The following is a 13,742-nucleotide window of genomic DNA, read 5'->3' on the forward strand; positions in this document are numbered from 1 at the left end:
AATGCAGATTTTACTTTTATGTAGCACTACAGATGCGAAATATGACTGTAAAAAGGGGGGGGGAGCCTTATATAGCGAATATAAGGACTGAGCACGAATTTTTATGGCATAAAATTGAAAGTCGATTTATGCGACGGAACGACCAGTGCCGAACTATACCTTGACAAGTTAGACAACATACCCCAGACTGTTATCTAGGGTCTGTTGCATTAAGTACATTGGTTTCCCATAAAAAAATAAAAATATATTTTTTTAAAATAAAAATTGCTTTGAGAATATTTTTTCTCCCGAACATACAGGGGTGTACCGGAAGTTGAGGTGGGGATGGTGCTTGCGTGATTCCAATGTTTAATTTTTTGGGAGTTATTCGAGTAAAAAGTAGAGTTTAATTGACTATTTTAACCGGTATGACGCTCAGCTGAAATTCTCGAGCGAATCCCCTGTTGACAAATTGTCAGCACACCTCTGCGCATATTATTATTAGCCATGTGGTGCAAGGAAGCCTGAGGCTTTTGCTGCACCAGCCAAAAAATTACCTTGAGAGAGAGAGACAGAGAGAAGTAAAAGGGAACCACCAAGAAAGAGAAGAATGATGATATCCAGCTCAGGACCCTGGGTATGCCAAGCCAATACTCACCATATGGGAGCCCCTGGGGTTATATAATTCGTGCATAGATTTTTTTAACCTAGATTTGCAGAACCCTACCTAGGTTCTGCAAATTTATAAATGCGCTGCTGCTACTAACGATAACAAGAGACACAGGAATTACGTAAATTAGAGAAGCAAGGAGATTCTTATGAAAGAATATACCAGTTAGTCCACAATCTACAATATTAAGACACAGAAACAAGATTTAATGAAGTTTGTTGCTGCCTCCAAGAGTAAAAAGACATTCGATAAAAGGCATGTGCTACTCAGACCACGACTGAAAAAAATTCTGGAAAATTCAGAAGGTACGTCATTCTTAGGTTCAGTGCTAAGTGACGCCAAAAGACCAAGGATTTTTTCGAGCATGGCTTGGCAAACCCAGGGTTCCGAGCTGGATATCATCATTCTTCTCTTTCTTGGTGATTCCCTTTTACTTTTGACTCTTGCTTTCTCTCAGGGTAACTTTGGAATTTTTTTTTTTTTTTTTTTTGGCTGGTGCGGCATAAGCCTCAGGCTTCCTTGCATCATATGGCTAATAATAATAATTCTGCAAACAATTAACAAACCATATTAAGAATTTTATTATTATTATTTGAAGAATTAATTAATTTCGTCTTATTGTGACTTGGGATAATTCATAAATAGTGTCATCCTGTAACTTCCCTATATCCGTATTCTTAGTTTTTCCGGCTACATCAAGGTCCCAATGAATCCGGAAAAACTAAAATGTAAACTCTTGCTACAGTTAGTAATTTGGAATTCCTTACACTTTGATCGACATTTATATTTTCGAACACTTTACAAAGTTCATCTGACTCAAACAACCTAAACAATAACAAAATATAGGCTTATCCGACTCACCTTACTCTACAGAGTCAAATGAGCAAACCTAAATTTATGGTTTACTCATACATAATTTTGAACAAAATTCACCTTTTGAATGTGAAATGTGTTCAAAACTGTGCTGTTTAAATCCGTGAAGTTTCACTTATATGTATATAAGTGAAAAAAATTAGTGATTTTATCTCTGTAAAAAAAATTTTTGAATGAAAACGATAAATGGGAAATAGCAATTAAGCAGAATTAGGGAACACGGAGATATTGCTCATGTAGAATGGTAATTTTCCGTTTATACAAAACAAGCTTCTTAGCATGAATGATGGATAATTTTGAATGATATTTATTGAATGGAATCTGTTAATGCTGTGGACGTAGAAAAATTTCTTCTTTCACTTTTCCTCATACACATTCAAAAATAAAGCGCTCTCAAAGAATATGTAATTTATAAGAATTATATTCTAATTATAAATATTGTATTCTTATTATACTTGTAATAAGAATGTAATAAATCATCATTCTTCTCTTTCTTGGTGATTCCCTTCTCTCTCTCTCTCTCTCCTCTCTCTCTGGATATTTTTTTTTTTTTTTTTTTTTTGGCTAGTGTAGCATAAGCCTCGGGCTTCCTTGCACCATATAAATAATAATAACTGCTAAATGTGCATATTATGCACATTTAGCAGTTCCCTGCTAAATAAAACAAACATAAAATAAATAACAATAGTACAATATTCTTATTTTGACTTGTTCAATGAGAACATTTTAATAAGAAAACGGCCAGAAACACTTTCTTTACATTAGACTTGCAAATAATATGCGTAGCTTTATCACTTACCATTTACTGGTTAGATAGGAAACCTACAATAAGTGATCACTGACATATGACCACCTACCTAATACGGCGTTAGGTCACCGTTCGTGCGGATAACAGCCGCTATTCGCTAGGTGTCATTGACTTCACTAGATGTCTGAAGACGTCCGTTAGGATTTGCATGTAGGCTTTCCACAGTGTCGGAATAGATGACGGTTGCGTGTCCATACGGCTTCACTTCCCGTTCGAAAACGTCCAACTGTTCAATTGGACTGAGGTCATGCGAATTTGAAGAGATTAAGATGAGTGATATCTTCACTGTGTTCCTCGAACCAAATGTGCATAGTGCGGGCCCGAGGACATGGCGCATTATAGTCTTGAATGATCCCGTTGCTTGCCGGGAAAAAATACAACACGACAAGCTGCATATGATCTCGTAAGAGCTGCCGGCCGACCTCACCAGTGAAACATGGTCAATATACACAAGGGGTATTAGTTCTTGCCAGCAAATCATGCTCCATATTAAGCAACCACTGTCCCTGCCTGGACAGTGGGCACCATGCACGATCGGTCCATGGACCCATGTTGCTTGCACTAAACACGAAGGCGTCCGTCGGCGTGTTGTATCAGGAATTCGGACTCATCCGACCAGCACACTCGCTTCAGGTCAGTTTGTTTTTGACACCACAGCTTTCTCCGTCGACGATGATAAGCGGCGAGGAGAGGGTATCTCTTGGGTTGTCGGTTGTGGAATCCCATATGTCGAGCATGCAGCGCATCTCGGAATATTTTGGAATATTGTTCTTTAACACTCCATATTGTATTGCTGTGCCAACTGTCGCACAGTGACCTGCCTTTGGGCCCGTACAACATGCTGCACTATTCGCTCACCACTAAACATCCACTTGCGTAATCCTTTATAGTTCTCTCGGCTGGAGGTGGTTTGACCCGTTCGACACCATTCTTTGTACACCTTAACCACAGAGAGCAACCGACAAGAAGTGCCATTCCCACTATGAAAACACCTGATGCAAAAGCTGTCACAATAATGCCCTTTTGAAACGCCACGATATCTTTAATATGTCTCACCTTATCACTTTAATACACGACCAGATGCAAATTTCCACTACTCTAAGGTAAGAAGCTGTTCAGCTTTTTATACTGCCAGTTATGCATCATAGTCCATTACGGAATGGGGTGGTCATAATTCAGTCATCACTGAGTGTATATCAGAACCTTGTATCACCTACTGGTTTAAAAATGAAGCTGAGAAATTACCTGCTTTACAGAATTGTTCTTTGCTCCCCTAGGTGTAAACTGGAGCGTTTTTTTGCCAGCGGCATTTGAAAACGAATCCGAATGAATGAATGAAGCCCACTTCCTTCCATCAAATAGCCATTATAATACATCATGATATTTAAAGAAATCTCACTTCGGTTTCTCACAACTATGTAAGAAAGATGGGGATGCGTGGTTTAATGAATTAGCGAACCAGCTAGTATTTACATGTGGATGGACATTATTTTAATCCTTCATGCTGAGATACATGCAACCTATAGTACAGGATATACGATGTTACACACATTATGCATTCTCTGTTTATTGGATTACCCCTGCTTCTATGGATTTTTTTTTTTTTTTTTTTTTTTTTTTTTTTTGACGCCTACAGTCCTGCCTTAACTACTTGAATATTACAGTATTGGTTGATTGATTTCAACTTTGGGTGATTCGCTATGATTTATTCATCTGAGTCGCATAGTATAAAACAGGATCAGGGTCAAAGGTAAAGTGTTCCACGACGACAAGCCTAAATTTTGAAGGTTCCATATGTTCATTTTGTGGGGCCTGCAGAGTATTTGACAGATAAACAAAAATGCTGATCGAATTTTGACAAAGCAACAAACGAAAAAAAAAAAAAAAAAACAGAAACAATAAATATAACTGACAGCAGATGACATACTTTAATCTGTAACTGAACTTATGATTGGGTTGAAGAGAGAAGAGTTCGTTTATTTTTAATATTCATGCGAGAGAGAGAACAAACAAAACGTTTTTATGTTAGGGGTTCTCCGACCCGATGCGCAAACCTTTAATTGCATATTCTACCAGTAAATTTCATGTACAGTATTCTATGGTTAGTTTACACGTTCATGTGAAAAATCAAGGAAAATTGCCCCCTTGTATAAGGCAACGGTCAGGCCACACCTTGAGTACTACTACATACATTTCTGGAGGCCTCAGTTTAGGAAGGATGTAGAGCTGTTGGAACGAGTACAGAGAAGGGCAACGAGATTGGTGAGTGGAACAAAGGGTTGCTCTTACCAAGAAAGACTGTTCAAGGCAGAACTAGACAAGCATTTGGAGTGAATGGATGGGTGAAATGGGAAGGTTTTTTTTTTTCTGGCTGATGCTATATAAACTTGCTTTCTTGCATCACATGCTCTAAATGCTAACGTTCGGCTGGAAAAGCGATCAGTACAGTGATAAATGAAAGTTAAGGAAATCGAGAATAGTGTTAAATTTAAAAAGTAAATTAAAAATTATTCAAAGCAGTGAAAATGGCGAGCGTACAGCTGATATCGCTAAACGTTTGGGTTTAGCGTGGACCACAGTTCATAGTGTGTCATTAAATGGAGAAAGAATAATAGAGTTGGCCAAAGTTTGTTCCGGAACGACCAAAATAATTCATAAACATGCTGATATTTAACCCCAGGGGCTCACATCTGGTGAGTATGGGCTTGGCACACCCAGGGTTCTGAGCTGGATATCATTCTTCTCTTTCTTGGTGATTCCTCTCTCTCTCTCTCTCTCTCTCTCTCAGGGTAACTCGGGAATTTTTTTTTTTTTTGGCTGGTGCAGCATAAGTCTCAGGCTTCCTTGCACCATATGGCTAATAATAATAATAATAATAATAATAATATTGTGAGTAAAATGGAGTCAGAATTTTCTTCGTGGATTCAAAGAAAGCAACATGAGGGAGGCTACTTAAGTCAAGAGTTAATTAGTGAGAAGCAGGGACGACTCGTTGATAGGCACTGCGCAACTGCAGCTTTTTAAATCTAAATATACAACCATCGGAGTTATATGAAATATTTTGAAGAACGCAATGAATATTTTTATTAACAGGTCCGCACATAGTATACTCATCCTCTATTTACAATAATCATCCCAATTATAAAGGAATAAAAACACGAAATAGTTTTCAATTTTGAAGTTTAACCGTAAGTGGAACTATGCGCTACGCAGTTCCACATTTAGTTAATTATCTTGGTTAATCTCATAATCTCCTCCAACTCGGTGATGGTCCAATCTATAATCCCGAAGGAGTACATTAGTACTGGAACTGCATAGCTGTTTATGGCTGTGACCATGTTCCTGCCATTCAGCTTTGATTTTAGCAGGCTTCTCAGTCAAGGTGGCCTTTGTCTCCTTTTGTGAGCATGCATTATCCTCCGATATTTGTAGGTCTCTTCCTGTTATGGCTTCAATCTCTTCACTGGTCTTTAGCTAGTAGTTGTGGCCTATTGGATGTCACTGATGCAATCCACGGGTCTTGCATTTGTCTAGGCCAAATTGCATCTTGATATTTGACGAGATGGCATCTCTTCGTTGAACCGGAGCAGCTGTTAGATTTGATTCTCGGTTGTGGCATAGAGTTTGATCTCGTCCATGTACATCAGGTGAGAGGGGGGTGTACAGGTTTTTCCTCCCTTCGTTTAGGGTATATCCCTACTTACTCTTATTGAGCATGGTTAACAGTGAGTTGAGTGCTAGAAAGAATCATAGTGGGTTTAGGGAATCTCCTTGGAAGCTTACGCTTCTGATGGGGATCGGTCTGGTCGTGATGTTCTCGACCTTGATTGTAATCCTTCATTTCGCTATGGTTGCTTCTGGGAACTATGTCAGTGTCGTGTTGACTTTGCAGATCTTCAGTGTCTCTATCAGCCAACTATGAAGCTCAGGGCCGAAGGCCTTGCGGTAGTCGATGTAGGCCTTGTACAGGTTGCAGCGCTTCTTGTAAGGCTTGCTCCATAACTGCATCACCAATGGCCAATTGTTCCTTACATCATTTGCTCATCTGCTAACATCCATTCTGCTGTTAGGCCATTATGTTTGGCTCTCCAAGTGGTTTGATATCTTCTTAATTATATATTTTTGGGAAATTGGTGATTGGTCGATACTTCACTGGGTTTGTTGTGTCTTTGTTCTTAGCCTTCAGATAGGTGATTCCTTGAGTCAGAGACTCTGGGACTGTGTCAGGGTGCCTTACCAGCTGGGTGAACTGCATTTCTATGTGCCTGTGTGTGCAGCTGAACTTCTTGTACCAATAGTTGTAGGTTGTAGTCAATAAATGATTATTTGTTTATATCCATTCCTAGGGTTCCCCAGTTGTGGGACTTACTGATCGCCTGTTGTACTTCTTTCTCCCGACTCTTCCATTTTCTCATCTCTTGTATGTCCTTAGTTTTCTTCCGTTCCGTTCTAGGTCTATCCAGGGGGACATGGCCATTATGGCTAGCTTCGCTGCTCTACAGGTTGTCTCAAAACTCGTTGAGTACCTTCTGGTGGCAGGGGAAGGGGGAAGTCCGTTGCACGCTTGTCCGATTTTCTTATAGAAAGCTCTAGTTTTCATCAAATATCTGGTTGTCTGTTTTCCTCTGGGCACTCTCCCTGTAACGGCGAAGTCTCTTGCTGTGCCAGGAGTTACTGCTTGAGAGTATCAAGGTATTATTATTATTATTATTATTACACCCATAATCAATATATGACTAGCGGATGAGGTTACGTTATTTTAAAATTTACCAATTTATTTACAAAATTTAATAAAAATCATAAATCGTAAGACATGAAATTATATGCAAAAAGAAATGATTATCCCGATCACTATGTCAACCACCAGCATGGTGCAAACAGCCTCTAAAAGAACCTAGCAGCAATAGGCCTCCAAGAGAACACTTACATGGAACTCTAGAAAGTCAATCCTGAACGCCAGAAGACTATCCTCAAGAAAGACAATATCCACAGCAAACACGAGACCTATAATCAGAGGATCGAAAAACACCTGGACACCCTTAAGCAGAACCGCCTTGCGCTCAGCAAGAGACTTTGCTGATACAGGGAGAGTGCCCAGAGGGAAACAGACAACAACCATAAATCGTAAGACATGAAATTATATGCAAAAAGAAATGATTATCCCGATCACTATGTCAACCACCAGCATGGTGCAAACAGCCTCTAAAAGAACCTAGCAGCAATAGGCCTCCAAGAGAACACTTACATGGAACTCTAGAAAGTCAATCCTGAACGCCAGAAGACTATCCTCAAGAAAGACAATATCCACAGCAAACACGAGACCTATAATCAGAGGATCGAAAAACACCTGGACACCCTTAAGCAGAACCGCCTTGCGCTCAGCAAGAGACTTTGCTGATACAGGGAGAGTGCCCAGAGGGAAACAGACAACAACCATAAATCGTAAGACATGAAATTATATGCAAAAAGAAATGATTATCCCGATCACTATGTCAACCACCAGCATGGTGCAAACAGCCTCTAAAAGAACCTAGCAGCAATAGGCCTCCAAGAGAACACTTACATGGAACTCTAGAAAGTCAATCCTGAACGCCAGAAGACTATCCTCAAGAAAGACAATATCCACAGCAAACACGAGACCTATAATCAGAGGATCGAAAAACACCTGGACACCCTTAAGCAGAACCGCCTTGCGCTCAGCAAGAGACTTTGCTGATACAGGGAGAGTGCCCAGAGGGAAACAGACAACAACCAAGTAACTAGAAACTGAACACATAATATACACCGATGAGCCAAAACATTATGACCACCTACCTAATATGATGTTGGTCCTCCACGTGCAGCCAAAACAGCTCGTACCCGCCTCAAAAGTTCCACACTGGCATGTTGGTTCATTGACAAGACCAAAATAAAATAATTTGTGATTCGGAGAGCCATGTCCAGTGATTAAATAAGACAACTCCATTAAAGAGTAAAACCATTTGTCAATTTTCTTATCAATAGCAAACTCTACCCTTGGCATAAACATCTGTGTAACCTCGCCAGTTTCACTCTCCCCCCCATTTCAATTGCCAAATATCCAGTAACTTACACATATTTTTTCTTAGCAATTTTAATATCAACAGTAATATTAGAAGTGATATTTATAAACGTTATCTGTTTGGCCTTTTTTAAGTATTAAAAATAGAACTCTTTTATTTAAACCCCACTGTGTGATGATTGCAGAACTATATTTCTTAATTTTATCAGCCAAATAATTTAAATGAGGAAAAAAAGAAAACTTATCATCCACCACGTATATTCCCAAATATTTTACAATTGAGACCAAGGAGATCTGCACATCATTAATTATAATTTTAGGAGGCCTGTCATAATTAAGTTTTCCATTAAGAACCATCATGACTGTTTTCTTAGTTGAAATCCTTAACTTGTTGTTATTAACCCATGATTGCAAACTTCTTAATATAATATCAGCTCTAAATTCAAGTTCCCTCCTAGGTTTCCCAGGGACACACAAAACAAGGTCATCTGCAAATGCTACCTTGTGAATACATGGAATGTCTTGCACCAACGATTGATTTAATACTAAATTCCTCAATACAGGACCTAGCACAGACCCCTGGGGGCCTCTATTAATTAATTTGTAAAATTGCCAATGTTGAGGTTTTAGATAATTTTCCTATCCTGCAAATAATTTTGAAAGACCCTGTACAATAAAATAGGACAATGCAATCTTCTTAATGACATAAGTATGCTCTCATGCCAGACATGATCAAACGCGCCTTCAAAATCTATAACTATGCTAAGTACATATTTACCAGGTGATTGCTTGCAATATGACATAAAGTCATTAATAGCATCTACAGCTGACTTATTTTTTTTAAATCCATATTGACATGGCAGAGAGCATCCCTCTGAAATCATCAAATTATGTAATCATAAGTTCATAATCTTTCAAATATTTTTCCCAAATGTGATAACAAGGAAATTGGTCTATAAGCCCTAGGGTCATTAAGTTGCTTCCCAGGTTTGTGTAATAACTTCAAGAGTGCAATCTTCCAAAGGCGTGGAAAAACACCTTGAAGAAGGCACTTGTTATACATATCCAAGAGAATGTTCGGCTTAATTTCAAGCAACCTAAGTATTACACAATTTTCAAGTAGTTATTATTAGCAGTTCTCATAAGAGCCTGCTCATCAGAGTCACTCTCATTATTATTTGTGGGAAACAACTCATTTACAACAGTACAGACTGTAGAGTTCGTTCCAGTCAGTTGTTTCAATATTGTTTACAATAACTGTGTGTATTAGATCATTAGATTTAATTTTATTCCTACTTAACTTATAAATGAACTCCCCAGGGATCTGAATTTCCTGCTGTTAGTACTAAATTTTACCATGCATCTAATTTATAATGGTATCCTTCAAGCATATAATGACATCCTGCAAACCGCCAACGTCCCGCTGATGTGGAAGCTGTACTATACAAAACCTTTACCTAAAAAGGCACATCGCAAGACTGCAAAGGACTACAGGCCTATCTCAATTAGTTGCCACACCCTAAACATTTTTTAAATAAAAAGCACTCTTGAAGAACTTTGGCACTCGCTGCTTTAAGCATCCCCCAGCATACCTCCATTCAACACTTATGAGGAGATCAGCCATAACCAACTTTCTTGAGACCTTTGGTCGAATACAACGCGCTCTAAACAGTGGAGATCAATTAGATTTAAATTTCCATGGCTATTTCTTCTACATTTGACAGACTCTCTGTCAAAGCCCTACTAAAAATACTGCATGACTACCATCTCATCAGGAACCCCCCTTATTGATACAATTGCAGCTCTACTACGCAACAGGCTAACGCAAATTTCGCAAGACAAAAAACAGTCCTAACATACACCCTGAACAGAGGACTCCCTCAGTCATATCTACTTTTCTTTTTGCTGCAGCCATTAACCCCTTTCTGGCGCTACATGACAATTTCCTGTCATATGCAGATGATCTAAAGATATTCATTCCTTCTGGTGATGATCGAAATCCACAATTAATTGCAAAGGATGCTTCCAGACAACTTGAAGACTTTGTCTCGTACCTAAACGACATTGGACTTGCTCTGAACCCGAACAAGATCGCTTAAATGTCATTCACTATGAAAAGGCTGAAGATTGATAACAATGTCGTCCTCAATGGGCATCCTGTTCAGAGAGTGCAACAATACAAAGACCTATGTATGATAAACTCACCTTTTCCCCTCACCTCGCAGAGGCAAGAAAGAAAACCCTAGGGGATCTGTGGCGTGTTAAACAGGAACTGACAGGGGTACAAAGTTCTAATCTCCCAACACGCTTACACGCTATGTGGTGAGATGTCTCCCTTGTATGGACTTCCGTGCCAGTTGACAATCTGAGGAGGTTACTTACTGTGGAATACTGGATCTTGAGGTGGCTAAACCTCTACCTAGGAAACACGTTTACCACCTCTAGAAGTACCTTTCAAGCAAACCTGGATTGGGTACCCTGGCAACTGATACTAATCAAAATGAACATATCTACCCTCTCAAAACTCATCGTCAAAAAGATAGAAATCCCTAGCATAGCTGAGATAGTCTTTCACACCCATCTTCCAGCAGACCCCGTCAACATAGTCAAACTACAATGCAGCCACCCAGGAACAGGATAAAATCTGTAGACCTGATGTTCCCTTCCAATACTATTGGTATATTCCTCACCCTGGACACAGACTGTGACCGATTTTACAAAGAAAAGAACTACCAGATCGAAATTGTGCATCGCGTATACACCATCCTGCCAAACAACTACCAGATCGACATTGGGAAAAAGAAAGGTCCTAACTAATTAATCACGTGACTATTTCCCGGGTTATATATTAATAATATGCATTTATGTAATATTGTCATATACTATGTTGTTAAACAGAGATTATTCCTTAAATGTCACTCTCCTTGTGTATTAGTCATGTAACTGTTTTTTTATATTTACTCGTGTAGCATTTATGTAATATTGTAAAATACAATGTCTATTGAACTTATACAATCTCTTAAATGCTTGTCTATTGGCAAGAAACTCTCCGGCTTCGTATAACGTTTCCGGGGTACCTTAATCTGATTTAAATAATAAAAAATATATATATCCTTCATACTCATCTTTTCAAATATTGTGCAGTGCGTAAGATGTAGCTCCCCTCCTTAACCCCCAAAATATGGGCCACAGGTTAGAAAGTAAATAATTATTACTAGCTGGTGTTTCAAATAGCAGGCGTAAAGTCAGCAAATGCAGTTAAGCACCTTTGTCCGTTCAAGTGAACGGACAAAGACCCACATCATTATCTCTGCAACTGTTGTTGTTGTTATTTGGTTTTTAGGAGCATTAGCAACTAAGGCCATATTGCTCCGGGAATATGCGGTGGTCATTCCCTGACCTTTCCGCATCCTCCGTATTTGGTGGTGACGGGCTCGAACCCCGGTCTAATCAAGAAGCGTGTGCTACGCACTGCTGCTCCTTCCCACCTGGCTACGGAGGCGCCATCTCATCTCTGCAACTGGTTAAGGTTCTCGAAATAAATGAATATAAATGTACTCATTCTTCAAGAACCATGTTTTTAAAGGAGCACTTAGAGATTTCCTTTAAGGTGGAGAATTGTGTAACATAGTAGAAATGTGATGGCTGTGACTGTGGTTCATAATAAGAACTTAATTACTGTATAAAGTTACCTGGATAAGGTTTGTGATCAGTTGAAATCTAAATGATTGTTGATTGGAATGGGTGCCAACGCCCGATCCCCATTGAGGGTTAGCAATTAAAAGAGCCAGGACCTGGAAGAATTCGTCTTTGAAAAGGATCTGGATATTTTAAATGATCCAGGGAGTATCCCGACTTACTGGATGTGACCTTGTATAATAATTTCCACGAGGAACCTGATATAACATAATTAACTAGGATCACTGGACTAACCATCTAAAGTGGGATGTGATACAAACTGTGATGATAATGACTACAACATTATATTGTATTTTACAAGGAAAATATGGACTATGTCGTGGAATGTACATCGGTTTGCTTCCTTCCGACGAGCATTAAAATTGCACGTCATGGCAGTTTTCGATTGGAATTGATTTTTGTCTATTTTTTCAATATGTAATTTTAATTTAAATATAGCACAATTTGTACTTTAACTATAACTTACCTCCCACTTTTTTTTGGAAAACTGTTAACCTATTTTATAGTACACTAACTTTCCATTATCACAATTGCTAACATTATTTATTAACTTCTTTATTGGTATGTTCCAACGCAGATATATACTTACGACTTGTGAAACCCATAGCCTTCTCTGCTGTGGATATTTATTGCTTGTTGGATCTGGTTGTGTGCAAAAAAGATCATTTGTGTTTAACTGTGAAAGGTAACTACGAATATAATGCGACGCTCTGGGGAGGGGGTTGTATGGATTACTGAAATCACATTTTAAATTTGCAGGTTACTCTTTATACACTTTATTTACATAAATAAATTATATATCTGCTCTTAAAAACAAAATAAATATATAATTTTTCCCTTTTTTCATGTTTACTGTTCCAGGAAATAACGATGCTTAGCTTCATTAATTTACCGTGTTTTTTGATTTCCTCAATATCCTATTCAATAACCTTCTAATGTTCCTTTAACATTAGGATTATTTTCTTCAGCACAATTGTTATCTGCTCCTCGACATTCGTCAAAATAGGAAGGCTGTATGCGGTACATCCCAGTATCAGCTTGGAACAGTAACGTCTCAAGTATGCGCTCATTGCTGATTGTCTTGGTTGGAAGAACAACCTGGAAAGAACAATAAAAGTTATTTGACACAATCATTTGACTTCAATTTTCTTATCAATTCAAATATTATTGCTGGTTAATAATAATAGTATATACAATTTAGTGCGTTACATCAAGTCTGTACATAGTAAGCCAACCAAAGTTGATTACATGGCATCGTTTTATTTATATCTCATATTGTGAATACCTCAACAACGAGTTGCCTGTTCGTTATGCTTCTAATAAGTAACGCTTCTCCAAAAGGGAAGACTATTATTACTTATTCTCAGTGGACAGCACTACCCAGACGGCCATTTCAAGGCTATTTGTTCCTTCATCGGTGGGTGGGTAGATACCCGGTGGCATAATGGATGACAACACTGTTGTGAAATTAACTCCACAATATGAGAGATGCCAATGGATGCACAGTAGTTTAAAACTCAAAAATTTAGGACTAAAGGCCTGAGACTATTGAAAACTAGACATACAAGTTAGTGCCTTATTTATACTACATATTTTACTATACTATTAACACTATTAGTATTAATAACGCAATATAATGTAAATATAATAATAACAGTATTCTAAAAGATATT

At 38.4% G+C, this 13,742-nt stretch overlaps 1 protein-coding gene across 5 annotated transcripts in view; it reads right to left on the bottom strand.

The window, feature by feature from the left end:
* Positions 1-12,910: 12,910 nt before the first annotated feature.
* Positions 12,911-13,742, bottom strand: part of LOC150084530 (uncharacterized) — a 138,110-nt gene continuing 137,278 nt past the window's right edge. For 4 of the 5 annotated variants that reach the window (XM_090375296.1, XM_090375293.1, XM_090375295.1 and 1 more), the window contains one exon: positions 12,911-13,167. In XM_090375296.1, the coding sequence (XP_090231422.1) occupies positions 12,991-13,167 (177 nt within the window). In that variant the 3' untranslated portion in view covers positions 12,911-12,990. The remainder of the gene's footprint in view (positions 13,168-13,742) is intronic. The other variant, XM_090375294.1, reaches the window with a different exon arrangement.

This window comes from Mastigoproctus giganteus, chromosome 6 (assembly GCF_048544385.1).
Source record: "Mastigoproctus giganteus isolate SK-2022 chromosome 6, ASM4854438v1, whole genome shotgun sequence".
Lineage (NCBI taxonomy): Eukaryota > Metazoa > Arthropoda > Arachnida > Uropygi > Thelyphonidae > Mastigoproctus > Mastigoproctus giganteus.